This window comes from Meriones unguiculatus, chromosome 12 (genome assembly GCF_030254825.1).
Source record: "Meriones unguiculatus strain TT.TT164.6M chromosome 12, Bangor_MerUng_6.1, whole genome shotgun sequence".
In the NCBI taxonomy this organism is placed as follows: Eukaryota; Metazoa; Chordata; class Mammalia; order Rodentia; family Muridae; genus Meriones; species Meriones unguiculatus.
The window spans coordinates 89,349,162-89,375,795 of record NC_083360.1 but is presented as its reverse complement, the minus strand read 5'-3'; the positions used below and the strand labels follow the sequence as shown (position 1 = coordinate 89,375,795).

Genomic DNA, 26,634 nt, shown 5'->3' with positions numbered 1-26,634 from the left:
GTGACTTAAGGAATGGGAAAGCATGGAGGCTCCTCAGCCAGAGGATTAGGCTGTGTTCAGGCTGATAAGCCTCCTTTCAACCAGACATCTGGGACTGGTGTGGGATTGACTGGGGAAATGGGAACTGGTACTTCAGGAGGGCAGGGGCCATTTCCTGATAAAAGGTTAAACAGTTCAGTTTTTGCTGGAAGCCACGATTAGTCTGGTCCTTTCATCAGAACTCAGTTCTCTCCACCACAGTAAATAATGGAGTAATTAGGCATCTGGCTTACTTGATTTCCCATGGCTAAGGCCAGTTTCTGAAATGCAATATGCTATTTGATGTGCCAGCATGAATCTATCCTGGGCTCCAAAGCCTCCCAACAGCAACAACCAAAAATAACTCTCCAAAAAGTTCCACACATGTTAAACACAAAAACATCCAACAATGTAACCTGTCCTCTGTTATAGGTCTGCTTGGCATGGTGCCCAAGAGGGTAGCAGGCTGCATCCACATGTCTCATCCTGCTGAGACAAGGGCACAGGAGGGGAAGGGTGTGGGGGAGGGGTGAAAACAGACGGTGTTAGCTAACGAGAAGCTTTGACCTGGAGATGGACGGAGGTGTCAGACCATGTTTGTTCAGAGCCTCCTTCTTGGCTCATAATGGTTTAGCCATGATACAGGGAGAATGGGGACCAAAGCTTGGTTTAGCTGAGAAGTCAGGGTATAAAGAATAGATAGCGGTAACAGAGAGGGAGTGAAAAGAGTCAGCTTCAGCATTCATGAATTCAAGATATGGGTTACATGGCTGGATTCAAACACTTCAGAGTTTCCAGAATTTCCATCCTCATGTGGGAGTTCCTTGTAATAGGGGCCATCAGAGCAAGAAAAAAAAAAAATAAAGAAAGAAGACAGCATGTCTGAAAACACAACACAGTGAGAGGGGACTGCAGACCATTAAGATACTGTGTGGTTTCTTCTGGGATGTTTCTGCTCTGTCTTACTGGAGATTGATGGGTGAGATGAGGGAGATTTAGTCAAAATTTCCTTTCCCAAGCCTTCGTTTGGGGTCTACCGTGGGGTGAACTCTGCCAGATGATGTGAAAGAAGATTAAAAAGGGCTCACAGTCTAAAAGAGGCAGACAGTGGTCACTAAAGCTCAGCATGATGTGTACATTGAGCAAGCATGTGGCCAGCTCTGTCAGGAGCATGTAGAGCTCAAACAGCTCCTCTCTGGAGAGACTGACCTCCTAAAAGGTTCTGCAGGCCACCTGGTCATGTCCAAGGCAACAGAGACATGGCAAGTCCCATGCTAGAGGGTTTTGCTGTACGTCTGGGAGCGTAGAGACCTGGGGCCAGAAGAGGCAGGGTTAAGAAGTCATGCCCAAGGGACATCCTCTGTCAATATTTATGGAATAAACCAATATATTTTTTTTTTAAAAAAGAAGAGTTATCACTATTTACAGAAAAGAAGGAATAAACAAACTTGGGGAAAGTGGGCTTGGAGGTGGATTCAGGAGAGTTTAGAGAGTGTCTGAAGATTTTTAAAAGATATTTTATTTGTATGTATTCTTTGTTTGTGTTTCTGTCTGAGTATCATGTATGTGCCTGGGGTTACAGAGGCCAGAAGAGGATAGTTGATCCCTTGAAACTAAAGTTACAGATGGTTGTGAACTACCATGTGGGTGCTGGGAATCCAACCTGGGTTCTTTTTAAGAATAGCCAGTGTTCTTAATCACTTAGCCATTTCTCCAGCCTTACGTAGAAGATTCTTTTTCCTTATTACTCATCAACGGTCTATTCATTTTTAAAATCTCTCCCTCTTTCTCTCTCTCTCTCTCTCTCTCTCTCTCTCTCTCTCTCTCTCTCTCTCTCTGTGTGTGCATGCGTGTGTGTGTGTGTGTGTGTGCTTCCAAGCATTCTCCTCTCTCTGCCTCTCGTTTTGTCATAGTAGCATTAGAACTATAGACACACGCAACTGCTCCTGGCTTTGCTTGGATTCTGGAGATCTGAACTCAGGTCTTCATGCTGGTGTCAAATGCTTTTACCCACTGAGCTACCATCTTACTTCCTTATTCATCCTTTAGACTTCCATTCATGTTACAGTCCAGGTTTTAATGAGAGGATTTCTTCCTCTCTGCTGGCTTTTCTGCTACCTCTCTTTCAACGTTTATTGAGGGCCTTCTCTTTGTTGTGAATGCTAGTGAGGTAGAAATGATCAAGGCAAAGTCCAAGCCTTCAAAGGGATCATAATTTATGGTGCAGTGTGGGAGCTAGAGCTATGGGGACTGGGGGGAAAGCACTTAGCCAAGAGCATAAAATAATGGCTCCATTTCCTGAATACTGTTAATGAAAGTTTACATGCATAGTATATATCCCTTACAGGAAGCAGAGGAGAAGGCAGGAGATTCTCTGCTTTCTGAGAACTGAGGTGTAAGGAGTTAAAGGGACCCAACTAAAAGAGAACCTGCAAGAAACGCTTCTGTTTCCCGTGAAATAGAGCAGTAGGTATCCAGTTGGTTGATAAGCGGTACCTTGGGCCATTCAGGATGAAAGATGTTGTTGAGGGCCACTAGCTCCACAAGAATGTTATTGTGAAGCAAGAGAGGCCTCTTTTCACCTTGCTTTCTTCCAAAGAGCCAAAGTTATAATCTATTTTGTTAAAAGCAAATAATAGACCCATACTTTATCATGGGCTAGAGAAGTTACCCTTAAAAAAAGGAGAGTTTCTTTTCAAATTCCTCAGACTTTCATAAACTATCTCAAACCATTGGAAAAACTATAAAATTTTCATGAATCACTGCCCTCTGTTTTCAGATTCCCTGAACAACATTTTATCTATTTCAAGATTTTATTACCATATTGAACTCTCTCTTCTGTGGTTATTTACTGATTTTCTGGACGGTTTTAGAAGGAGCGGGAAAATGCTTGAATGTATCTAAGTGTGACCTCTGGAGGAGTTGTGGACACATCAATTGTTCCCTCTGATAACCTCTGGCAGGTGACCGGGTTCTGGACGTTCCTTTCCATTCTAGCCCAGGACAGTAACCCATCTTTTGAACATGCCTGCACCTCTGGCGAGGCAGGCAGGCCAGGAGCTGTTCTTGCCTCCTAGCCGGGGTACACTGAAGGTTAGGAAGCCACAGAGCTTCTGTGCTTAAGGCTTTTGTAGACATTTATCAGGCTGTCCATCTCGGGTGGCCTGTGGAAACTCTGTGTCTCGGTGTGTGGGTGGCGCAGCGCAGTCAGCAGATAAGCCCAGGACGACACTGTGTATCTGGGATGACCTCCTGGTGCTCACCCTTTGACGCTGTAGTGTATAGATGGGGAGTTAAAGGCCTGTGGTTGAGGGGCCACTTGCCTGAGAGCTCCAAGCAAATGAGTAATTCAGCTACACAGTAAAACCCCACAGAGTCTCAGCTGCTCTGCCAGGGACTCTAGGGTAACAGCGTCATAGACATGGATCTGGAGCAAAGGTGTGGAGGTCCACTGTTCAGCTTCCGGAGGTTCTGAGGGCCCTGTGAGACAAATGTGTCAGTAATATGGGTTTTCATGGCTGTGGCATTGCCTTTTCCCATGGAAGGATAAAATTTGCAATGTGGGACAAATAATTGTTTCATTCAAAATGCCGTGGCTCCTCCTATTCTCCTACAGTTAGGAGCGGGACTTGGAGCATCTCTAATCTCTAAGGTAGGTTTTCCGACCTCCCTGATCAGGCACTAGCAACCTGGCATCTCTAAACATACAGATGCCCCAGAAGGAGGTACCCATCTCAGGGCTTTCTTGTCTGCTGACCCAGAACCCCTTCTTATCCTTTCACATGAACTGTGGGCATATCTTTCCATTTTAAGTGAGTGTGATGAAGCAGAGGCTGATGCTATGTTTGCATTCAAATCCTTTGTGTAATCACATACATCCCCACACTTGTCTGCATGTCTGCTCTTATTTACCATGCTTATATATTTTTTGTATATGTGCTTTCCATTTTATGTATATGAATATATCCATTTTTCCACATGCTTCTTTGTGGTATTTGTATCTGTATTTTTGTGTTTTTTTTTTTTTGGGGGGGGCAGACATGAATGAGTGATGGGTCTATGTTTGTTACTTGACCATGTCACTAACTTCTCTGCTTGTCAAAGTGTGTCATAATTTATTCATTTCTTTGACAGAAAGAGAGCAGCTTATCTGGAAGACTCCAGGAGGCAGGGGATGGAGGAGGAGCTACCCAGCCTGTGTTGGTCTATTTTCAAAGCTGCTCCGTGTTGTTATGGCAGCTAATTTTCCTTAAATGATTTAAGGAAATGGATCTGTCTAAAGAGCTGCGCCAAGTTGTTATAGCAACGCCAGCAGCGGCTGAGGGGGGTTTTCTCTTACAGGAAAAGGAAAACATCACCTTGGAATGTAGAAACTGCTGGGATTAAAAAACAAAAAAATCAGCCCTTAGGTTTGGAGTGGCTTTGGGACAGGGAGGGGAACCCATTCTTCTCCCTCAGCTGCACCCTGGGCCTACAGCACCGTCCTGGCCTCCCTGAGAGCACATCTGGGTGTCTTTCACCCACACTGTTGCAACAGTGCTGCAACTGGTCTGTCTTCCTTCATTGCCTGGGCTCCTTTGCTCCACTCTGCATACAGCAGCCTCGGCAGTTTTCTGAAACATCTATTCTTTATTCGCCGCTTCATTCATCATTCAGTAGAACCCTCTCTACAGTGCCAGGTTCTGTGCTAGGTCCTGAGGGCACAGAAAATGAACAGAGCAGGCATAGCCTTGAACAGCATGTCAGGGGACGCTGGCCTTTCTGTGGAAGGTAATAGGGAGTAATTGAAAGGTTCTGAAGCAAAAGAGGAGGGAGACGTGGTCGGAGTTCACTTTTAAAATGAGACTCTGTAGTTTCCTAAACTGAGGAACTGAATGGCTGGAAATTTTACTCATTGATTCCTTTCTACATCTCAGGACAGTGAAAGGGCATATGCTGGAATATTCCTGACAGGCTGTGTTTTATTTCATTGCTTTTATTTTATTTTATTTTATTTTATTTTACAGCCACAATATTTAATTCAATTAAAAATCTATTTAAAAGAATGCCCAATGCTCATTTTAGTTCTTTGGCCCAGTGAGCAAACCCACACTGAGCATCCTCAGACTGCCCCTCACTTGCTCATAAAAAAAAAAAAAAAAAGGTTCATAATAAATCCTACAGGCTGGCTCCAGCAGCCAGGTCTCCCTCTCCTATTCTCTCGTTCTGCTCTCCTGGAATGCCTGCTCTTCTTTTCTATCTCTCTCCTCTCCAAATTCACAGACAGCTCATGAAATATTACCTACTCTTAAAGATTTAATATAAACATAGATTTCTCAATTGCCCTTGGCAACACCCACCTCCAGTCCCACACAGAACAGTGTCCCCAGTCCCAGGTTTCAAAAAGCACTGCGGTTTATTTCTTACAAAATAGCATCCTCTGTGCCTTGGTCTAAAATGGCATTAAGGATCTGTCCTTTCCAGATTATAAATCTTTCTGGCCTGGAACTCCCCCTGCCACTCAACCATCAACTTTTTATACCCCAAGAGGGTCTTGCTTACCCTAATACTGAGGAACGTGTGCTGTGCTTTTAGAGGGAATGAACCCTTTTAAAATTTAGCATCACTACATGGAAGTGCTACCCAGCATGCACCTTGTAGGTAGACGCTACCCATCAGCAGGGCTGCAGGTAGATGGTCCTAGGATAACCACCTACGGGTCAGCTTCCACGTGATCTTAAGGTCGTACCTGGATGCAGATATCAGAGGAAGGCGTAGAGTGAGAGTGGCTCCGGCTGTGTGGCTCATTATGTCACACGTTCATTGTCATTTTCTGTGTGCTCCATTCTGTATGGTGCGTACTCCGATAGAGTAAAGTTCCCTTGCTTACGGGGTGAGTTCTTGCTAGAAGGGGCCGGCATTTCTAGTGCAGATTATTTGGGGGCCAAGGGGGGGTGTGTGTGACAAAGCTCACAGATTTAAAATCAGAATGGGGAGGAAAGACCTAAATTGGTTCCTTTGGTCTTCATCCCACTAAAGCATCCAAAATACCTAAGTGATGCCTCTGAACAAGTTGGGTTCGTTGGTAGGGACAAGCTGGGGACTGGTGAGACAGGGAACCTGGAGCCAAGAGAAGTCCTCGGTGTTCAGAGGCGATGAACCCCAGTGGCGGTTATGTAAGATGGAGTAGGCACACAGTCTAAGGGTGGAGTGAGTCACTGCGATGACGGGAAGCCCGATATTCTAGGAAAGGTGTCGGTTGATATCATCCCTGCTTCTATTCCTTGGGGTTTGGGATGATCTCAGCCAGTTGCGGATGAACTCAGAGGAGGATCTGAAGCTCCAGATCACTTCTCAGTCGGAGTGCACAGTAATGGTGACAGAGGGTAGCTTTGGTAGGAGGGTTTGCGCACCGATGCTCTTCTTCAGAGAACTCTAAGAAGAGACAGAGGGCCTGGGCTTGTTCTGACTTTTGCTCAACATTGATGCCGAGCACCTGCTTACTCACAGTCAGAGCTCTGCTGAACATCAGGGACTCTGAGAAATTAGCCAGACTCTGCCCTCAGGGAACAATCTATCACAGCCGGTAAACAAGAGTCACCCTGTGCAGAGAGAGCTATCATGGGAGAAGAACATGAAACACGTGTCTCAGCTCGAGTGTAATCCTCTGGGTTAAACACACCTATTGCAAGAGCATAATTTAATATCAAGCGGCCTCATCAGGGTGAAGGGTTTAGTGAGCCCGGGGCTAGGAAAGCTACCTCTGAATGCCACCACTAACACAAGGGCAGCAGGCTGTCATTGTCCACTGAAAAAGACACAGAACGGCTCCTTCCAGGGACTTAAGGTGCTGATTGAACATTTTATTCCTACTTAGCTTCGGACGGAGCACATCTAATGTTCTGAGTCACCTGTTTCCTTTCCTGTGCATGCTTCCCCCCCCCCCGGAATTTCCAGGGAGGCTGGCTTATCCACGGTGGTCCAAACCAAACCATGGGCATACTGCAAACCCCCATCTCTCTCACTGGCCACAAAGAGCAGTCCTTATGTTTCCCTCCCTACCACAGCTATTCTATTCCTCCTCTATTTCCTCAGCCTACCATCATCAGGCTAACCAGTCATTCTCCCAACTCTTTAAAAGACGTTCTACTCACCAGAGAGGTTCTTCTAAAACAGAGGTCCCCTGCTTGTCACTACCCTGCTTGTAACTCCCCTGCTTACATCTCCATGAAAATGAAGCCCACATTGCTCCCTGAATTCTAAAGGTGTTTCTTTGTTCTATCTATCTCCAGTTCAGTCTCCTGAGTTTGTCTACCAGTCGAGGCAAATGCAGACTCTGGCATTTTCTTCCTAGAAAGCTCTCCCTTCCCTGGTTATCTTTCTTGCATTAATACAGTGTTGCCTTCCAGGCTGGGCTCTCACTCCCTCTATTTACCTCGGTAAAATGTACTTAGAACAGCTGCCTGATGAGCCTGTCTCCATGGGGCTGCAGTGGGACATCTGTTCCAACAGGAATGCAGAGCAAATGACGGGCATCTGCACAGCCCTGGCGTAGGAGTAATATGTGGATCTCAGACATTTCTGGTGATTCTCAGTGCAGAGGTCAACAGAACCTGTGCAGGATGGCTTAGAACCAAACATGGCTGGAGAGAGCTCACACACCTGTGCACCCTATCTCTCGAGAGGTTGCAGCAGGGGGAGTTTTAACTTTGAGGGCTGCCTGACTACAAAGCAAGACTGTGCCAATAGAGGAATAAAGGAAGGAAAGAAGAAAGGAAAGAGGGAGAAAAGAAGAGAGGAAGGGAAGGAGGAAAGTGGGGGGAAGGAGAGGAGAAGGAGACAACAGGAGCTTTCCTTAACAGTCTGTGTAGTTCACTGTCTTGGCACCAGGGAGTTCTTTGTGTGTAGACATAGACAGGACTCTGCAGGTAACAGCAGAAACACCTTTCATGGCATTAGGGCACACACCTCGGGCGTCTGCAGTGTCTGCAGCTGGGCGCAAGAGTGCCTGCAGATCTCATCCAAATGGTGAGCCTGAATCTGCCACACCTCAGTCCTGTACTGGGAATCTTAATTAGGCTTTTAACGCGAGAATGTGTAATTTATCATCCAGATAGGGATGCTCTTAAAAGTTAAAAGGGCATTCTTAAAAACACTCCAGGACAACAGGTGTAAGCTGGAACTGCCCCAGCAAGACCAGGGCTTAGGACGATTTTGCTTTTACCCCCCCCCCCTTAGTGTTTTTGTTTGTTTGTTTGTTTGTTGTTAGAGAGAGCTGACATGGTTAAAACATGTATTTCCCAGCATTTACTTGTTTAATGTCTATTTCCCTACTGCATTGCAAAATTTGGAGTTTTATCACTACAATGCCTGGCATTGCATTAATACAATGTAGCAATACAATATATGGTATATAAATATTTGTGGAAAGAAGAAAGAAAAGAGCAGAGTCAAAGGCCAAGCCTCAGATGTACTCACAACCCAAATGGATAGATACCCAGGTTGTCACCTTCTGAGTTCTTGAGAGCAAAGATGCTCTAGCCAGGATGCTCCTGCATTTCAGACTCATGGAGGCTTTGAGAGAATAAGTGCATGGCATATTAAGCAGTTCACCCCACAAAAAAATAAAATAAAGCAGGGAGGATAAAGGGAACAAAGAGAACAGTGTGGTATCAGGGATCTTGTTTGGAGTCAGCTTGACTCTTTATTAATGCCCTGAAAGGTGTGGACTTCTGGAAAGAAGGTGGCTTATACTGTTGTCTTAGCAACCAAGCATACTCACTGACAGCTCAGCAGCTAATGATAAGTGAATACATGCCATCAGCAATGTCCTAATATCTCTATGCTTCAGTTTTGCTTGAAATATCTTTTGGATCTAGTCATTTGTGAACAAATCGATAGCTTCTAATTAATGATGACTTGGCAGGCTCAAATCTCTCCATCTTTAGTAATCTGAGGTTCCTTGGGCCCCTGTGGTGGCTTGAATAAGAAGAATGGCCCCAGAGGTTCATATATTTAAATGCTCAGGGAGTGGCATTATCAGGAGATGTGGTCTTGTTGGAGTATGCGTGGCCTTGTTGGAGGAAGTGTGTCACTAGGGGTGGGCTTTGAAGTTTGAGAAGCCCAAGCCAATCCCAGTCTCTGTCTCTTCCTGCTGCCTGCAAATCCAGATGTAGAACTCTCAGCTCCTTCTCCAGAGCCGTGTCTGATCACGTTCCATCATGCTGCCTATCATGATAAAAATGAACTAAACCTCTGAAACTGTAGGCAAGCCCCAATTAAATGCTTTCTTTTATAAGAATTGCCATGGTCATGATGTCTCCTCACAACAATAGAACATTGACTAAAATGGTCCCTCTCCTGTCCACTTCCTTCTTACCAGCTCTTTTCTTTGGATTCATCTACAATACCTCTTTGTTCAGTGATTCCCCCTTTGTTGCATCTCCTGACCCGGAATCCAGTCTGAAGCCTCATTGTGCTATACTTTTCGTGGATGACAGTTTTGTACCTACGAACAACACCACATTTGGCACAATAGAATGCCATATTCAACTCAAACCAATTCAACAAACATATGCTAAGTATCTTTTACTAGCCTGATAGGGAAAACTAATTGATAGGGAAGGTTATTCTCCTTGAGATGGAGGTAGCAGCAGGAGAAGGCAGGAAACTAATGGGGAAACAAAATCAGTACAGAAGCATGGGGCAGGGGAGAACTCTTGCAGACTACAGGTGCTTCCTGAGAAAATACAACACAGCTCTCCTCTCTGAAATGCATGGATACAGAAGCCTGGAGAATTCAGCTTAATAAGGGGGTTGGATGCACATGGCTGGCTTCCAACTGTGAAAAGGATGAGCTGGAGAAGGAAGTCATGTACAAAAGCTGTGGTGTTGCAATCTCTGACACAGGTCTAGCAGAGAAGACAGGAAAGAAGAATTCGCATCCACAGTCAAGCTCCTTCTCCTCCCTCCTCCCCTCCCAAGGGAGCTGGGACAGCCTTGCCAGGCCACAGAGGAAAACAATGCAGCCAGTCCTGATGAAACCTGATAGGCCATGGCAGAGGGAAGGGGAGGAGGACCTCCCCTATCAGGGGACTGGGGGAGGGACATGGGAGGAGAAGAGGGAGGGAGGGCAGGATTGGGAAGGGACATGGAAGGGGGCTACAGCTTGGATACAAAGTGAATAAATTGTAACAAATAAAAAAATAAATAAATAAAAAGAAAAAATAATTTATTTAAAAAAAAATAGAAAGAAAATGGTGTCTCTGGTCCCATGAGATGGCTCACTGGGTAAAGGCCCAGCTACCAAGTCTGATGACCTGAATTGGACTATCCAGTACCCAAATGGTGGAAAGAGAGAACTGACTCATGAAAACTGTCCTCTGGCCACTACATGCATGCTGTGGCAAATGTACATGTGTATGAACACACACACACACACACACACACACACACACACACACACATACAGAGAGAGAGCAAAAGAGAGTAAAATGATTACCAAAAATGAAGATAGCATTGTTGCACCTGAGGACTAATTTTGCACTGATCTTTGCTCTAATGTGTGCCTTTGTCTTTAATCTCAGATTCATGTCACTCTTTAATTAGATGTATTTTATTGGCATCTTCAGCAGAGTAAACAGGACAGGGCACACTGGTGGGCACACTGGTACATCTCTGAAGTACCCCAATTCTAGAAACTTGCCTTATCTGTCACCTGATATGCACTTATGGGAGCACCAGATTTCACAACTATCTTGGTTGAGAAAGACTTGGGCGTAACTTTCCTGGAATGTCATTCAAACAATTGCCCCTCTTCTATGCACCATCTTTTATGGTTTTCATTTCTAGTTGAGCACTTTCAGTAAGGAAAGCTCCGAGGTCACATACTCTATCCCGAGACAGCTGTAACTTGCTACGAAGTTCTATTTCCTTCTGGCCCTTCCTCTGCCTATGTGTGTCCTCACTCCTGAGCACAAACATCTGCTATGCTCCGTTGCTGATAGCTCCTCAGGAAGAATGGCTCTCACCCGTCTCCTTCTCCACACTACAAATCCCCTGATCTTCTCTGATTTTTCACTGGCAACAACTTGCTCATCTGAAAAAACACAGGGTGGATCTGTCTGTATGGTTCCCTTCTCTCTTCCAGAACAGTAGGCCCTCTTCTCCAGCAACAGAGCCCCAACTCACATCACATGGGCCCCAAGATGGTGCCATTTTTATACTCTTGCTTCTTTGGCCAACCCATTGCGCAGGGGTGCAAGTGACCTCCCAACTAGGCCGGCTGCAGTCTTTTTAGGACTGGAAAATGGAAGCAAGTCAAGGCAGAAGTGGAACTCATCAGGTGGGACACATGGCAACCACATTCCCTATGTGTGGGATAGCCCAGTCTCCACTCTTCCTATATAACATATACCACTGGCATTCCATTAGAAAATCTGTTTTTCTCCTGCCAATTCAAGCTGCACTTCTTTGGCTCATCGTCCTTGACAAATAAGGATGTGCTCCAATGTGTTTTCATCCCTTCATGGTGCTACCACAACCAAGCCAGTATTTGTGAGCAGAAGGGAAAAGAAAGGAATGGGAGAAGGCACTGAGTCTGCAAAACTCACACGCATTCATGCTTAGTAGCTTCCTAATTGTGTTCATGTAACCCTAATTTAAAGCTGCCCAGGGGTTTCCCCCATTTGGGGATGTGCCCATCAGCCAGCAGGTGCCGCGGGTATCTGCTACTCACTGGGTCGTTGTACATCTTGATGATGAGCTGTTTCACTCCGTGCAGGGTGGGATGGGCCCATGGAGAGGGATCCAGCCAGTGACGATTCAGGTCGAACCCCATCAGGGAGCATCTAGACAAGGTCCAATCTGGAGTCAGTACAGACGGGACACGCTGAGCTTCTCATACACCCAGTACAGTTAAGAGGGGGAGAATCACTTACCTGTCACTTACTGTCCCCCAGACAGAATTGTAAGCAGTTTGCTAGGATTTATTAATTTAGTGTGATCAATATTTTGAGGTAAATATTATGATTCAAAGTTTATAGGAGAAGACACTGAATTACAGAGATGTTAAAAAATGCTCCTGCAGCACCGTCTCACTCTGATCCTTATGAACACAGGCACCGTAAACAGTGCAGGTGAAATAAATGCTCAGGCCAGAACCACTGGCATCCCTACAGGTCCTCATTATTCCTTTGTGTTTCATACAGCACATACCCTCTCTGGGATAGACCAGGCTACAGATCAACTTCCAAAACCATTGTGCTAACTCACACTTCAAATAATCTCTGTGTGATTGTCTAGTCCATCACCCTGCCCCATAATGAGTTTTTCCCACAGATCTGACTATCTTGCCTTATTTATTTATTTATTTGCTTGTTTGTTTATATTCACTTTACTTCCCTATCACAGCCCCCTTCCTCCTCTCCTCCTGGTTACTTTCTTTCACTCTCTTCACTCTTTCTCCCTTCCAGTCTCTCCAGCAAAGGGGAGCATTCTCAATTAACCCACCATGGCACATCAAGTCACATCAGGACTAAATGCATCCTCTTCCATGGAGGCCCAACAAGGCAGCCTAGCTAGGGGAAGCTGATTCAAAGCAAGTAACAGAGTCCATGTCAGAGACAATCACCTGCTCTAATTGCTAGGGGATCCTCATGAAGACCAAGCTTCCTATCTTGCTTTTTGAAAATATTTTATCTAGATTCGCCTGTGGCTGTTCATTGTTTGGAAAATAAAATTTTGACCTTTTCAGATTTTTATCCATGTTCAAATTGATGCTATTCATATCCCTATCACTTCTCCTTGCCCTAGAATGTCTATCCTTTTCCTTCCCTAGCCTTCCACCCCTTTAGTGGAAGTTTGCCAACTTAAATTTCCTGTCTATTTTCTAGGAAAAGCACAATTTTATCCTCTCTCTGCATATAACACTTACATTTCCACCTATCATCCTACTTGGAAAAATAAGGACTCCGTTGGAGACATTCTTCTCCTTTAATATAGTTGAGGACATGGGACAGGAAAGAAACAATAGTGATTTCTTTCTATCCTTTAAAATAAGCACAGGTGTATAACTAATGCTTTGTTATTTTCACGTTTGGAGAGACACATGGAGAAACACCTCAATAAGAGGAAGCCATGTCATCTCTGAGATAAGCTGGAGACCTAAGACAGGGTTGGCTCCTGAGAGAATATGGGGGTGACTCTAGTAGTGGGAGACATGGAGACTGAAGAGGCCAACCTTGATCCAGACAGGACTCCTATTGGAGGGAAGGAAATACCAACCCACCCCACAAAAACCTCAACCCAAAATTTATCCTGCCTTCAGGATGTACAGGGATAAAGACTGGAGGAAAAGTTGAGGGAATGTCCAACCACTGTCTGGCAACACCGTGGGAAAGAGCCAACCCTGACACTATTAAAGACACTCTGCTAGGCTTGCTGACTGGAGCCTATCATGGCTGCTTTCTGAGAGGCACCACCCAGCAAGGGATGGAAACAGATGCTGAGACTCACAGCCAAACATTGGGCAGAGCATAGGAAGTCTTGTGGAAGAATAGGGGGAAGAATAGAAGGACCCAGAGGGGACAGGAGCTCCATAAGAAGACCAACAGAGCCAACTAACCTGGTCCTGGGGTGTGTGTGTGTGTGAAGACTGAAGCAACAACCAAGGACCATACATGGACTGGACCTAGGCTCCCTACACATATGTATCCAATGGGCAGTTTGGTCTTTTGCGGGTTTCCTCATAGAGAAGTGGAGGCTGTCTCTGACAAGGACTCTGTTGCATATTTTTTGATCACTTTCTCTGGTGGGGCTACCTTGCCAGGCCACCTTGGAAGAAGATTCACTCAGTCCAGGTACGACTTGATATGCTGGAATGGGTAAGTGAGGGGCGTCCACTTTTCTGAAGGGTAGGGGAGAAGAGAGAGGGGGAAGAAGGAGGGAGGGTGGGACTGGGAAGAGAGGAGGGAGGGGACTACAACTTAGATGTAAAGTGAATAAATAAATAAATTGATTTAAATTAAAGAACAAAGAGGAAGCCTTGTGCATTGGACTTTGTTGAAGGAGTGGAATTTTTCCTAATGTTGAGGACAGAAGGAAATGCATAAGCCAAAGAGGGAGTGTGAAACCACACAGGATTTGAGAGACATGAAATGAGGGCAGTTTGCTTTGATTGGATAATACAGCATATGCTAAGGGGGTAGTGATGGGGCATTCCACAGAGGGTGGTGGGGTGAAATGAAATGGTCATTGAATGCCTGGCAAGCATTTTGATCATATTTTGTTTCCTCTTGTTTTATTTAGATCAAGTATTGATGTTGGCCTCTCTGATTACAAAGCAAGAAAGAGAGAACCCTAAAGCTATTTACAACATAACCATCACCAAGGGACAATGCGGTATCAACTCATATTCTGAGAGCTACGTACCAAGTACTAATGCTCTATCTAAATTAATCCTAACAGTGATTCTATGAGGGAAGTCTAATATTATTCTTTATTTACTAACAATAAAAATCTTTAAAAAAAATAATTTATTTTTATTTTATGTACATTGTGTTTTGCATGCATGAATGTCTAGGTGAGGATGTCAGATTCCCTCAAACTGGAGTTAAAGACAGGTGTGAACTGTCATGTGGGTTCTGGGAATTGAACCTGGGTCCTCTGGAAGAGTAGACAGTGTTCTTCGCTGTGGAACCATCTCCCCATTCTCCCAATAAAAATCATAGATAGTCCTTAATATGAAAAGTAGAAAATCAAAATTTCCCTTCTGTCATAGTTGTCAACAGGCCTGATCTTGTGAAGGTCTTGTGTAGTGGTGTGATTATAATGGTAATAGTCATGTTGTATTTAGAGGATGGCCTTCTACAGCATTTTTTTTTTTAAATAAAATACAGTAGTGAACCCATTTGGGCTCAGGCATTTTTAGCTGGGAGACTCATAATTATTTTACTTCCTTTGCTCACAGGCATATTCTGGTTATTTAGGCACTTTTGATTTAATTTTGGTAGTTCACAACTGTCTAGAAGTTTATTCACTTTTTAAAGATGTTTCCACATTATTGGAACGTGGGAGTTTCAGGTGTTAGCTGGTGACCTTCTGGATGACGGTGGAAGCCGCTCCAGTGTCTTCATTCACACCTCTAACTTGATTAATTTGGGTCTTCTCTGTCTTTTTGGCTACTTTAGCTAAGAGTTTGCCATTCCTGCTTTTCTTTTCAAAAGAATCAGCTCTTCTTTTGATGATTTGTTGCAATATTCTTTTTATTTCTACCTCATTAACTTCTGCCTTAGCGCTTTCTTTCCATCTATGGATTCAGTGGTTGGCTTGTTCTTCTTTCTCTAAGACCATGAGGAGCATCATCAGATTACCTACTGGAGATTTCTCCATTTTTATTTTTTTTCAATGTCTGTACTAATAACTTTAACCTCTTTCTTAACACTGCTTCCAAATTTTTCTGTAGATTGTTATATTTTATGTTTTAGTTTTCATTCAATTCTAGGAATTTTTAACTTTCTCTCCTGAAATAATGATGTGAGCCGTTCCACCACTTTGCTTGCCACTTATTTCTAATTTTATCCCATCAAGGTCAAATAGAATGGGAAACATTCTTCCAGTGTTTGTGTTGCCATTGAGATTTGCTTTGTGTCCTAAACTTTGATCTCTTTTAGGGAAAACAACTTGTGCTGCTGAGCAGAATATGTGTCCTGATGTTTGTTTGTTGATTTTTGTTTTGTCTGGATGACCTGTTTGTCAGGGAGAGTAGGCTACTGCAATCATCCACTATTATTGTGTTAAATTCAGTCTGTAACTTTATATCCATAGTGTTTGTTTTATGAAACTACGTGATTCAATGTTCGGTGCATGTATGTTTAGAATTGCCACACCCTCCTGATGAATGTTTCTATTAATATTACAAAGTAACTTCTTTATCTCTTCTAAATTGAAGTCTACTTTGATAGGTATTAGCATATCTCAGAACTCCTGCTTACTTTCTAGTTCTATTTTCTTGGAATACCTATTCCCATACTTTTCTCTCCTTATTCTTTTTTTTATTATTATATTGTTTTCTCAAAAAGAAAGTACCTATCCAGAGTCTTGATATACATACAATTCTTAATATCTTCATCTGCAGTATTATGAACAAAGTCATACAAAAAGAGTCAGTCCCTTGGTGAGTAGCTGGTAGAACTGGCTTCAAACCCAAGACTGCCGAGCTTTAAATAAAACCCATGCTCACCTAGGGAGTAACCAGTTTAAAATAAGCTCTCTGTGCCTAAGTAAATTGAGAAAGGGAGACTGGCTTAGTGAACACGGCTGAGTCCAGTTGTATTGAGAATCTTCTGATCAAACAAACTCCCGAGTAGTGTGGTTGATCCAGTGGTAGCTGAAGTCTCTGCTCTCAGGAGTTTAGAAAGTAACAGGAGAAAGAAGATGCTCTTATTGATATTAATTTGTAATTTAGAACAATGTTGTGAGGATTAAGCAAGGAAGAGCATATAACAGACCTAAGTTCTGGTGCATAATGGTACCTCAAACTTGTGCTGTTGTTTTTATTATACTTTGTTATGCTATAATATATTATTATGAATGAGATTGACTATTGTCTTTGCAGCCCATAGGAAGTTGAAGTGGGTAGTTATGGTCAAAGAAGACCTATTATCTTTTTCTTCAGTCTGAGAAACAAGAAGACAATGAGTTCAAATCTGTGATCTACTCCCTCTTAAGTAGTAGGCATTTGTCCATAGTTTTTGAGGAAATGCTTAGAATCTAACCTTGTTATTGGGAGAAGGATGATGAAGGGTAAACTTTCTCAATCCACGTTACAGGCTAACAAGATTATGGCTACACCGTCTCCTACTGTAGAAGCTGGAAGATTCATTCCCTCTTACCCCTTTTAATGTATTATTGCTTTTTGTGTATGAATGCTTTGCCTGCATGTCTGTTGTGCGCCACTTGCACACCTGGTACCCATGAAGGCCGGAAGAGGTGTCAGACCCCTGGAAATTAGAGTTACGAATGGTTAGAAGCCACTGTGCGGGTGCCAAGAGTTGAACGTGGATTCTGTGGGAGAACAGTCAGTGATCCTAACCACCAACCCCTTTCCAGCCTCTCCATTCCTTCTTATTTGTGACCTGGAGCCAGGGCAGCAACAGCAGCAGCATGGAACTCAGACTTGGGCAATAACCACTTGTGTGACTAGGATTTGGAGCTTGGTGATACAGGGTAGTGGGGAATGCCACATGCTGCAGAACGAGGGCTTCTCAATCCTGCCTACTAATGCTTTTAACACCCCCCTCCCAAGTTAAAAGTATTGAACAGTTAATCCTTATGGTATTCGAAAGCTGGGCCTTTGGGAGATAATCATGATTAGATGACATCACAATATTGGAACATCATGGAGCATTAGCAGTTTTACAAGGAATGGTGACCCAAGATACCATTGTTGTTGTCTCCCCAGACTTTTCACCCCCAGAGCTGTGAGCCGAACAAGTGTGAATTCTTAGTAAACTACCTCACCTTCCATGTGCTGCTATAGCAACAGAAAACCAACAAAGAAATTACCCTTGAGAGACACTCTGTTAATGCTTTTTTTTTTTTCCAAGCTAAACTCCAGCTTCTGTATGGTGCTGAAAGCCCTTTCCTATATGTTCATTTTCTGCTTAAGGAGTTGGAGCTGGTCTTTATTACTTTGGCTGAATGTATCCCTAACGATCTGGTCCTTTGAGCTAATTTATGTGAAATTCTAGGAAGATCCTGGATTATCCACTCCCTAGTGTCCAGCCAGCAAGCAGACAGATAACCTGGGTGCTCTGCACACCAAGGTCTCTCAGCCCTTAACGAACATCTAAGAATCCGGAAAGGAACACTCCCTTAGTAACAGGATTTCCTGGCAACCATTGCTCTGCCATGCGGTTTGGCTGTGTGCCTGTTCTCTATTCCCAGCACTGTCACACCCGGGGCAACAGCTTCTTCTAGGATGCCTCTATGACCTGGGACCCAGAACCCCCTGCTCGATGTCATTTTTAGACAGCTCTATTAGGATATTCTCTCAGTGGTTTTTCACATCAGTCTCAGTCCTGGCCTAGCAGCTGCACAGAACGGTGAGGCTGTATGTTGGAGACTGGGGGATTTGAAACTCATAATTTGGTTTAAGTGTTGGCTGTCTGCCCTATCAGCTATGACCTTTTAAAAAGATCTCCTTTTTAAATACCCCTTTGAGCTTCTGTTTTATTATAGGTGTAATGAGGATAACCACCTGACCTTCTGGATTGTGTATATGAACTAATGTATGTAACTGCCCTGGTAGAACCCTCAGAACAGAGTGAACTAGAACAAATGATGGCTGGTGATAACAGTGGTGATGGTGATAGCAGTAGCACCATTGAAATGATCTAAACTTAAATATTATCTCCTTCAGGAGGTATGGGGGAGATTTGCACTCCCTATAAATATGGGAGAGTTGCTTTTCCTTTGCCTCTGCAGTAAATTTGATTCCCCAGCAGTGCTGAGTCTATTCCATTGGTACATAAATTGCTTGCATTTTTGTGCCTGACAAGGAGCATGCATTGTAGGAAACACTGAAGAAGTAATTATTGAATGGATATTTCTGATCTTGTATAACTGTGATGAATTTAGCTAATGTAGGTAGGCTCTAATTTCATTAAGGGCTACAGAAGACAAGCTATTCCACTGAAGCCACATACCAATAGTTCATAAGGCCTGGACTGGACTCCTGATCCTGACCCCATGGTCCTCCTTTTTAGTCATGCTGCTTCCAGGGTGTCTCTGATTCAAAAAAGTTAGATTCAAAACTGAACAAAGGAGCCAGGGGGATAGTTCCAGGGTATCCACCACTCTCTTCTGACCTCATGAACACCTACATACACATGGTATACATGCAGATACACTCAATACATACAAATTAAAAACAAACAAACACATCTTTAAAAAGAAAACCTATAAGGGAAGCACTAGAGTTGGGTTGTCTTGGAGGGTCTTGGAAGATCCACTCCCGGACCCATCCTCTTAATGGAAATAGAGTGATTGTGACTCAAAGGCAACTTCAGTCCTTAATGACCCTTTAGTGCCTTAGAATCCGGAGCTTATGACCCCATGATCCAGTGACTCTTCAGGGAGCTGAACACGTGTGGGCACTTTTTGAGCTGACTTCTGAAGAATATTTGAGTGGCAATAAGTCTCCTGGTAGTTGCGTGTTTCCAGAGCAAAACATCTTGGTAGAGATGCTTGAGACCTGGCTAGGAGACAGCGCCATCTCTGCTGTCTCTGTCACCACGGGAAAGCCACCTCCTCTCTGAGTTCTATGTTCTTTGTAAACTAAGCAAGTCATACTTCACTCATGGAAGCGTCTTTCTTTCATTACATGATTCTAAAGTATCAATAACTGAGATTTAGCAGCAGAGTCAGGGACCGTGAAGGAAATAACTCTTTCCAGTAAAGTTTATTCAAATTACAAGGATTTCTATTGTAGGAACCAGGTTTGCATCATATGCTTCTTTTATTTTGTTTGTTTTAATGTAAACTTTTTTAAATTTACACTTGTTTATGTGGTGTGTGATGTGGGTCTCTGTGTGTATAATGTATGTGTGTGTGATGTATATGATATATGTGTGTCACAAAATGAATGCAGAGGTCAAAGGAAAATTTTGAGGTGTTAGTTTCTTTTCCCAATGTTACATGTGTTCTGGGGACTGAACTTTAGTTTCCAGGCTGGTACATCAAGTACTTTTATGCTCTGAGCCCTCTTGCTGGCTGATGGCTACTACTGTATTAATAGTGGGTTGCATTCAAGATTGGAGACTTTTTCGGGACTCAAAAATGGGAGTCAAAGCACAGAAGAGTATTCCAGATAGAGGGTGTGGCCGTGCATAACTAGGAAGTATGCACAATTCTAACTGGCTCCTGGTGCATCCCGCTATGTTCCTTGCTGGCTATAAGGACTTGGCAGTTAAGGCCATGGTATAGTCTCTTTTCTGGACCAGGAATCCAGTGCCTGAGGACAGGATAATGGAGAAGATGACCTTTCACTCCTCAAGTTGCCAGCTTGGAGTCCTAGGACGAAAATGCTGGGTTTCTTTGTTGTTCCTTTATTCTTGTTATTTTTTAACATTAATTTTCTTCATGATTTCACAATTAAGACCTATGTTCTGACATAGAGGCTATTCATGGTACCAGTGGGATAAAACAGCCAATATTAGAACAATCCTAGAAATGAAAATATATGACTGTCAGGTGACTACATACTTCATCTTTACTTCCTGCTGTGTTGGGAGCACTATTTAATATCTTTTTTTTCCTTCTTCCAAACTGTGAGCTGTATGAGAACAGGGATAATGTCTAAGTCCTTGGATTAACATCACTCCTCAATCCAACATAATCTAGACTAAGTGCAAAGAAGTTTCAATTTGTGTATTGAGTGAATGAAAATATTCATAAGTGCCTGAGCCAGGGCTCTGCAGGTCTATAAATAGGGCTGGGAAATTACCTAGATGGAGTCATGAGCAATACAACAGTGCTTCAGTCAGTGAGGGACTTCACTGCTGCCTGTGATTGCGCAAGTACACGCCAGGATGTCTGCACCCTGGCAAAATCACCTAAAAACACATTTCTCAGACAGATCCTTCCTGTGAAGTGGTAAACTGACCATAGTTTGAAAAAAAAATACACATATCTGTTTAAATAGTGAACGCACCCACAGTTGTCAAGAGAGGTAGGTATTACTTATCCTTGTTTATATGTAAGGAAAAAAAGTCAAGAACTGTTTGAACTTGGGAAGGTCACTTGATGACTAGGATATACAACTGGATTCAAAACAAATCTTGTTAATGCCATAATGGCCCATAGCCCGGCATTGGGGTCCCACTGTCTATCTGTATGAGATGATGTGATCTGTGAAAGGAACACTATGCTACTCATTTGTCTCTTCCTGTCCTGCTCACTTCCTTCTTTGTCCAAAGGCAAAAACATGCTGGTTCCAAAGAATGTTATGCAAGCAGCAGACAGACAGTTCCATCTTGGGAACGGTACTGTGACTTCTCCCTGTTGCAATGCCTTTGCGTTTCTTTTAAAAGACAGGGGGAAGTGCAGCGTAATGGCTCCAGATCAGTTTTCTGAACCCTGTGAGGCTGCACTCTCCTGGGAGCCTTGACACTGACAAGCAGAGATGTATGGGACATTCATGAAATTGTCCTCCAAACACAGCAGTTTTTCAGCATTACCAATGAGTTGTATTGGATTAAGTATACTTGCACCAAAAGCAAAATAAATATTGCTTTATTTAATGCCACAAAAGGTTGGGATTCAATTGCCCTTGGCCTGAGGCACCTTCTAGCTCTATTGATTGGTCAGTGTCAGAATGCCAGACAATCTGTCACCAACAGCCCCTGCAAAGTGCTTAGCAAGAGGGCCGCGCTCTGCTGTGCTGCAGACAAATGCAGTGCCATTTATGCCAGATAAGAATAATCATAACACATCCACTCATCATCGCACAAAGGTGTCGCAGCATTTTTTGCCCACCTCTTCATAGATCACCACATCAGGGGGACATTGTGATCAGGATAGCTGTGCCGGACAGTTTTATGCCAACTTGACACATGACGAAGTCATCTGAGAGGAGGGAACCTTGATTAAGAAAATGCTCCCGTGAGACTGGGTTGTAGGCAAACCTGCTGGGCATTTTCTTGATTAGTGACTGATGGGGGAGTGCCCAGCCCATTGTGGGTGGTGACAATCCTGGGCTGGTGGTTCTATAAGAACTCAGGCTGAGGAAGCCCTGGGCATCAAGCCAGGAAGCAGGACCCCTCCATGGTCTCTGCATCATGCCTTGTTTGAGTTCCTATCCTGTCTTCCTTTAATGATGAGCAGTGCTGTAAAAGTTTGAGCCAAATAAATCCTTTCCTTCTCCACTTGCCTTTTTGGTCATGGAGTTTCATCACAATAATAGAAACCTTGACTAAAACAACAGTGAAGACTTCAGAATCCTCTGAAAATGGATAAGAAAGTCAGAAAGATGCAGGTTTAAGTTCTAGGTCTTCCAATAAGTAGCTTTGTGACAAATTCATCTGTTTGTTAAAACACCTTTAAAAGCTATGGGCAGGTGGCAATAGTGGAGAACTCCCCCTTTCAGTGAACTAGGGGGAAGAGGGGAAGAGGAAGAACTGTGGGACTGGGGTAGTTGAGGCAGGGGGCTTCCATCAGAATATATAATGAATAAATTATGAAGAAAAAAACTAAAAAAAAAAAACACCTTTAAAAAGCTGAAGGAGAGAGGATGTACTTCACTCCCACTGAACCCTCAGTGTTGGCAGAGTCTCTATGAAGCTGGTGCTCAGATGGCTAAGCAGCTTGCAGTGGTCCAACAGGGACAAGTAATAGAGGTGGGACTAGAACACAGTCCAGCAGCTCCAAGCTTAAGTTCTCAGCATTTTTAAAAATATTTATTTTTTAAAATATTTATTTTTTTATTAATCACAGATTATTTACTCTGTACCCAGCCATAGCACCCTCCATCATTCCCTCCCAATCCCACCCTCCCTCCCTCATCTCCTCCCTGCCCCTTTCCAAGTCCATTGATAGGGGAGGTCCTCCTCCCCTTCCATCTGATCCTAGCTTATCAGGTATCTTCAGGACTGGCTGCAATGTCATCCTCTGTGGTCTAGCAAGGCTGCTTCTCCCTTGGGGGGGGGGAGGTGTTAAAGAGCCAGCCATTGAGTTCATGTCAGAAATAGTCCCTTTTCCCCTTACTAGGGAAAACATTTGGATACTGAGCTACCATGGGCTACATCCGAGCAGGGGTTCTAGGTTATATCCATCCATGGTCCTTGGTTGGAGAAACAGTCTCAGAAAAGACCCCTGTGCCCTGTGCCCTGTGCCCTGTGCCCTGTGCCCTGTGCCCTGTGCCCTGTGCCCTGTGCCCTGTGCCCTGTGCCCTGATATATTTGGTCCTTGTGGAGCTTCTGTCCTCTCCAGGTCATACTAACTCCCCCTTCTTTCATATGATTCCCTGCACTCTGCCGAAGGTTTGGTTATGAGTCTTAGTATCTGCTTTGATACACTGCTAGGCAGATTCTTTCAGAGGCCCTCTGCAGCATCTAGAAAAGATCATCCTGAGTGAGGTATTAGAAACAGAGAGATACACATGGTATATACTCATTTATAAGTGGGCACTAGACCTATAGGATAGGATATACATACTAAAATCTGTACACCTAAAGAAGATAAACAAGAAAGAGGACCTGGGGTAAGATGATCAATCCTCACTTACAAAGACAAATGGGATGGACATTGGAAGTAGGAGAAAACAAGTAACAGGACAGTTCTCAGCATTTTTTTTCCACTCTTTTGAAGTAGTCTTCAGAGTGAGGGGAGATCCTTACAGACTGTCACCCGGGTGAAAGGATGATGCTGAGTTCAACAATCTCATTTTAGATGCCTCTTTGTTAATTCTTTGAGAATTCCATATTCTGTATTTTGGTCATATTCACCCTGCTTCTCTTCATAACTTCTTCCCTGTCCACCCTGACCTCCCCACTTCAACTTTATGTCCTCTTGTTTTAAACCACTACCCATCTTGTTTTTAAATGGGAAAACTCTGCTCCAAATAAGAAACTAGTGTGAAAGTATCTGAATATAAACTACATATCCGTATGAGTCCTTATCCTCCTGATTAGTGGTGAAACCAGAACCCTGGCTTCTTGCCCCTGAGTTGTGGCAGAGCCTTCATTCTTCAACAGTGGCTTTTTTTCCTTTTAAAATCCAAGTGATTTGGGGAAAAGAGCTGCTCAGATAACATCTGGAAAAGGGATATTCTCCAACTCCAGGCCTTACGGGGCTCTCTTTCCTACTGCTTATTCCTAGTAGACAAGGAAAAGCTTTGCTGGCGGGCATTGCAGAATGCTATCTGCCAAACATAACCACTATCAGCATCAGAGTGGTTGTGACTGCTTGCCAGGAACTCTCAAGATCATCTTTGCTGGTGTTCCCTTATAGAAAGAGGTCGTTGGATCCTCACTTGAGATTCCAGCCATCTACTCCTGAACCTTCCTGCCAGCTATATGTAATCCTGTTCCCATTGCATATGATCTCCTGGTCTCTGGAGTCATTGGAATATAGTGTGGAAGGTTACACAAATGGAGGATCCTATCTACACAGCTATGAGGAAGTCATTATCCATGAGAGGGTAAGACTTCTTGGTGATTCTGCTGTTTTAGTTGATTAAGGTCCACCTTGATGGAATCATTGCATGGACTGGTCTTTGGTACCTTATGGGTGGAATGGGCTCTGTTTATATCTCCTCAGTAAAAGCTCATGCAAGAATATAGCTCCACTTTCCCTGTGCAGAGCATGGCTTCCAGGGGACTCTTCTCCCTTTCCCTTGTTTCCAGCTTGGAAGGAGAACACACTGGGTTACAGGGACTTCCCAGCATTGCAGCTTAACATATCCTCAGAGTTATTCACCACCTGTAAGAACTTGACATTCTATCGAATCCTATCCATACACTCAGAGACAGGGAGGGTGAGGCCAAAAGGGAAGACAGGATTTGACAAGGTCATGGGCTATGTGACAATAGGACTGAATGTTTATTTCAGGATCAAGGTGATATTTTTTTCTCTCCATAAGAACGTTGATAAAGGGTTTACTCTTTTTTTTTTTTTAATCCTGAAGGGTGATGTTTTTTCAAGGTGATCACTGGCCTTGAAGCTATGAATTGGCTACTGCAATCTCTTAGGAGACATGGCAGAAGAAAGATGAGGAAGAAGTCCTTCATGTCTTCCCCTGTGGGAGCTGGCATGTCCCTCACCTACCTGCTTTAAGGATCCAGAATATGGACATAGGAGCCATGATGCTCAGAGAAATATCAGCTTATCTGTCTATTACCTTTGTGATTAGCTTTCTCTGGACAGAAAAACAAAGATTTCCCCTCTTCAGAGGGTTGCCGTGAGGACCAAATGGCACTGTGTATGTGAGATGCTGCAGACAACACCCAGATAGGTTGCGGTATGTTTTACATACCTGTTAGCTGTTTCCAAGGTCTGACTCTTAGGGTCCTCCACAATATGATCCTAATTTCTTATCCTGTGCCACCAAGTCTGAACACCATGCAAGGTAAGCATGGCTAAGGCTTATAAGCTAATTGCAGAAAGGAGGCACACCATAAAATGGAAGAGAGGGAGAGTAGATACAGCAGGAGGAAGACAGAGGAAAAACAGAAGCAGAGGAAAGAAAAAAATCTACTGGGAAGACTTCTTTAGCAGAGACAGAGTGCCAGCAGAGGCCAGATATCAGCAAAAACTGGCAGTTGTATGTATGCCTTTGATTTTCAGTGGGTAAGGAGCATGGAAGGATGCTCAGTGATACTCTCTCTACAGGTCTCAGGTCCAGCTAAACAGCTCTGATGTCTAATGATGATCAACAGGCACTCCAGAAAGATTTTTACACTGAGAACTGAGGCTAGATGAGTAGTGGTTTAGGAACTATGATGAGACATTCTTTATTTCACCCATGCTCTAGACTTCCTAGCCACTACTTCTTGGTTGCCCCTTCCCCAGAGATCTGATTTTTTTTTTTTTTTACTGTAGATTCAATTATTAAAACCGACTTGCTATCAACTCCAACTTTGAAATGTGATTCAGCTGCTTACAGGACAGAGAGAGAGGAGACTGCCACCACAGACATCTAGCCACCTGGCCTTTCCTGAGAAACTTGGCTGGGAGCTTATTTGAATAATTGGTTTTGGTGGTGTGCACTTCTGGGCTAGACATCCAATTATGCCAAGGGCCCAAGTGTTCTTTCAGCCTCTATAAAGTAATCTCTTGGGTTACATAAAGCAGGAAAGTCTCTGGGAGTTAAGGGTCTGTCTGGCCTTGGCCATTGCTCTGGCTGCATCTGAGGTATGTGACTTTTATGACCTTCAACAGGTTGCTTACTTTCTCTATGACCTGATTATCTTTGCCTAAGGAAGAGATGTAATTCCTACCCTGTTTCTGCCACAAGCTTCTCAAAAGGCTCTACAAAATATTGGGGGAGTTGTGACTCAGCCAAATAAAATGCAAGGGGTTGGATTTAGGTAAAGAGCTAGGTGAAGGAGAATTCAGTGCTAGATAGTAAAATGCATATGGGCTGTGTCAGGAGTGTGGGCCCCGGAATGAGGCTGATAGATCCTTCCCAGTGTTAGTCCACTAATTAGACCAGTGTGCTAGAGGGAGCTAGATAACTGTACCCCGGTTTTCTCATCTGTCAATAGGAAACAATGGCGCATTTGTGCTAATGGTTAAATGAAATCCTTGGAAGAGTGCCAGGTCCAGAAGAAGTAATACATGTTAGCATCATCATTTTCAGCATTGTCACCATCATTTAGTCCTAGACACCACGTCTCAAGACGGACGACACACAGAGCAGAAGCTGCCATTGGAGGGAAAGTGGACAAAGCAAAGACTCATAATCTTCAAACACCTGCATTGCTGCTGTGCAGATACCAATCTGGGCCAGAGTGAGCCTACATAAGGCAGAGACAGCGACCTTGAACAGGAAGTCCTCTCTAACAGGCAGAGGGAGCACCAGTATACCTGATGCCTTGGAACATGGGAGTGGGAGGTCACTGTGCCTGAGCTTCCACA

The 26,634-nt window shown here is 43.8% G+C and overlaps 1 protein-coding gene across 6 annotated transcripts in view; it reads right to left on the bottom strand.

Annotated features, from left to right (window-relative positions):
- Positions 1-26,634, bottom strand: part of Agbl4 (AGBL carboxypeptidase 4) — a 1,227,056-nt gene that overhangs the window by 81,894 nt on the left and 1,118,528 nt on the right. For all 6 annotated transcript variants that reach the window (XM_060366135.1, XM_060366138.1, XM_060366141.1 and 3 more), the window contains exon 9: positions 11,735-11,846. In XM_060366135.1, the coding sequence (XP_060222118.1) occupies positions 11,735-11,846 (112 nt within the window). The remainder of the gene's footprint in view (positions 1-11,734; positions 11,847-26,634) is intronic.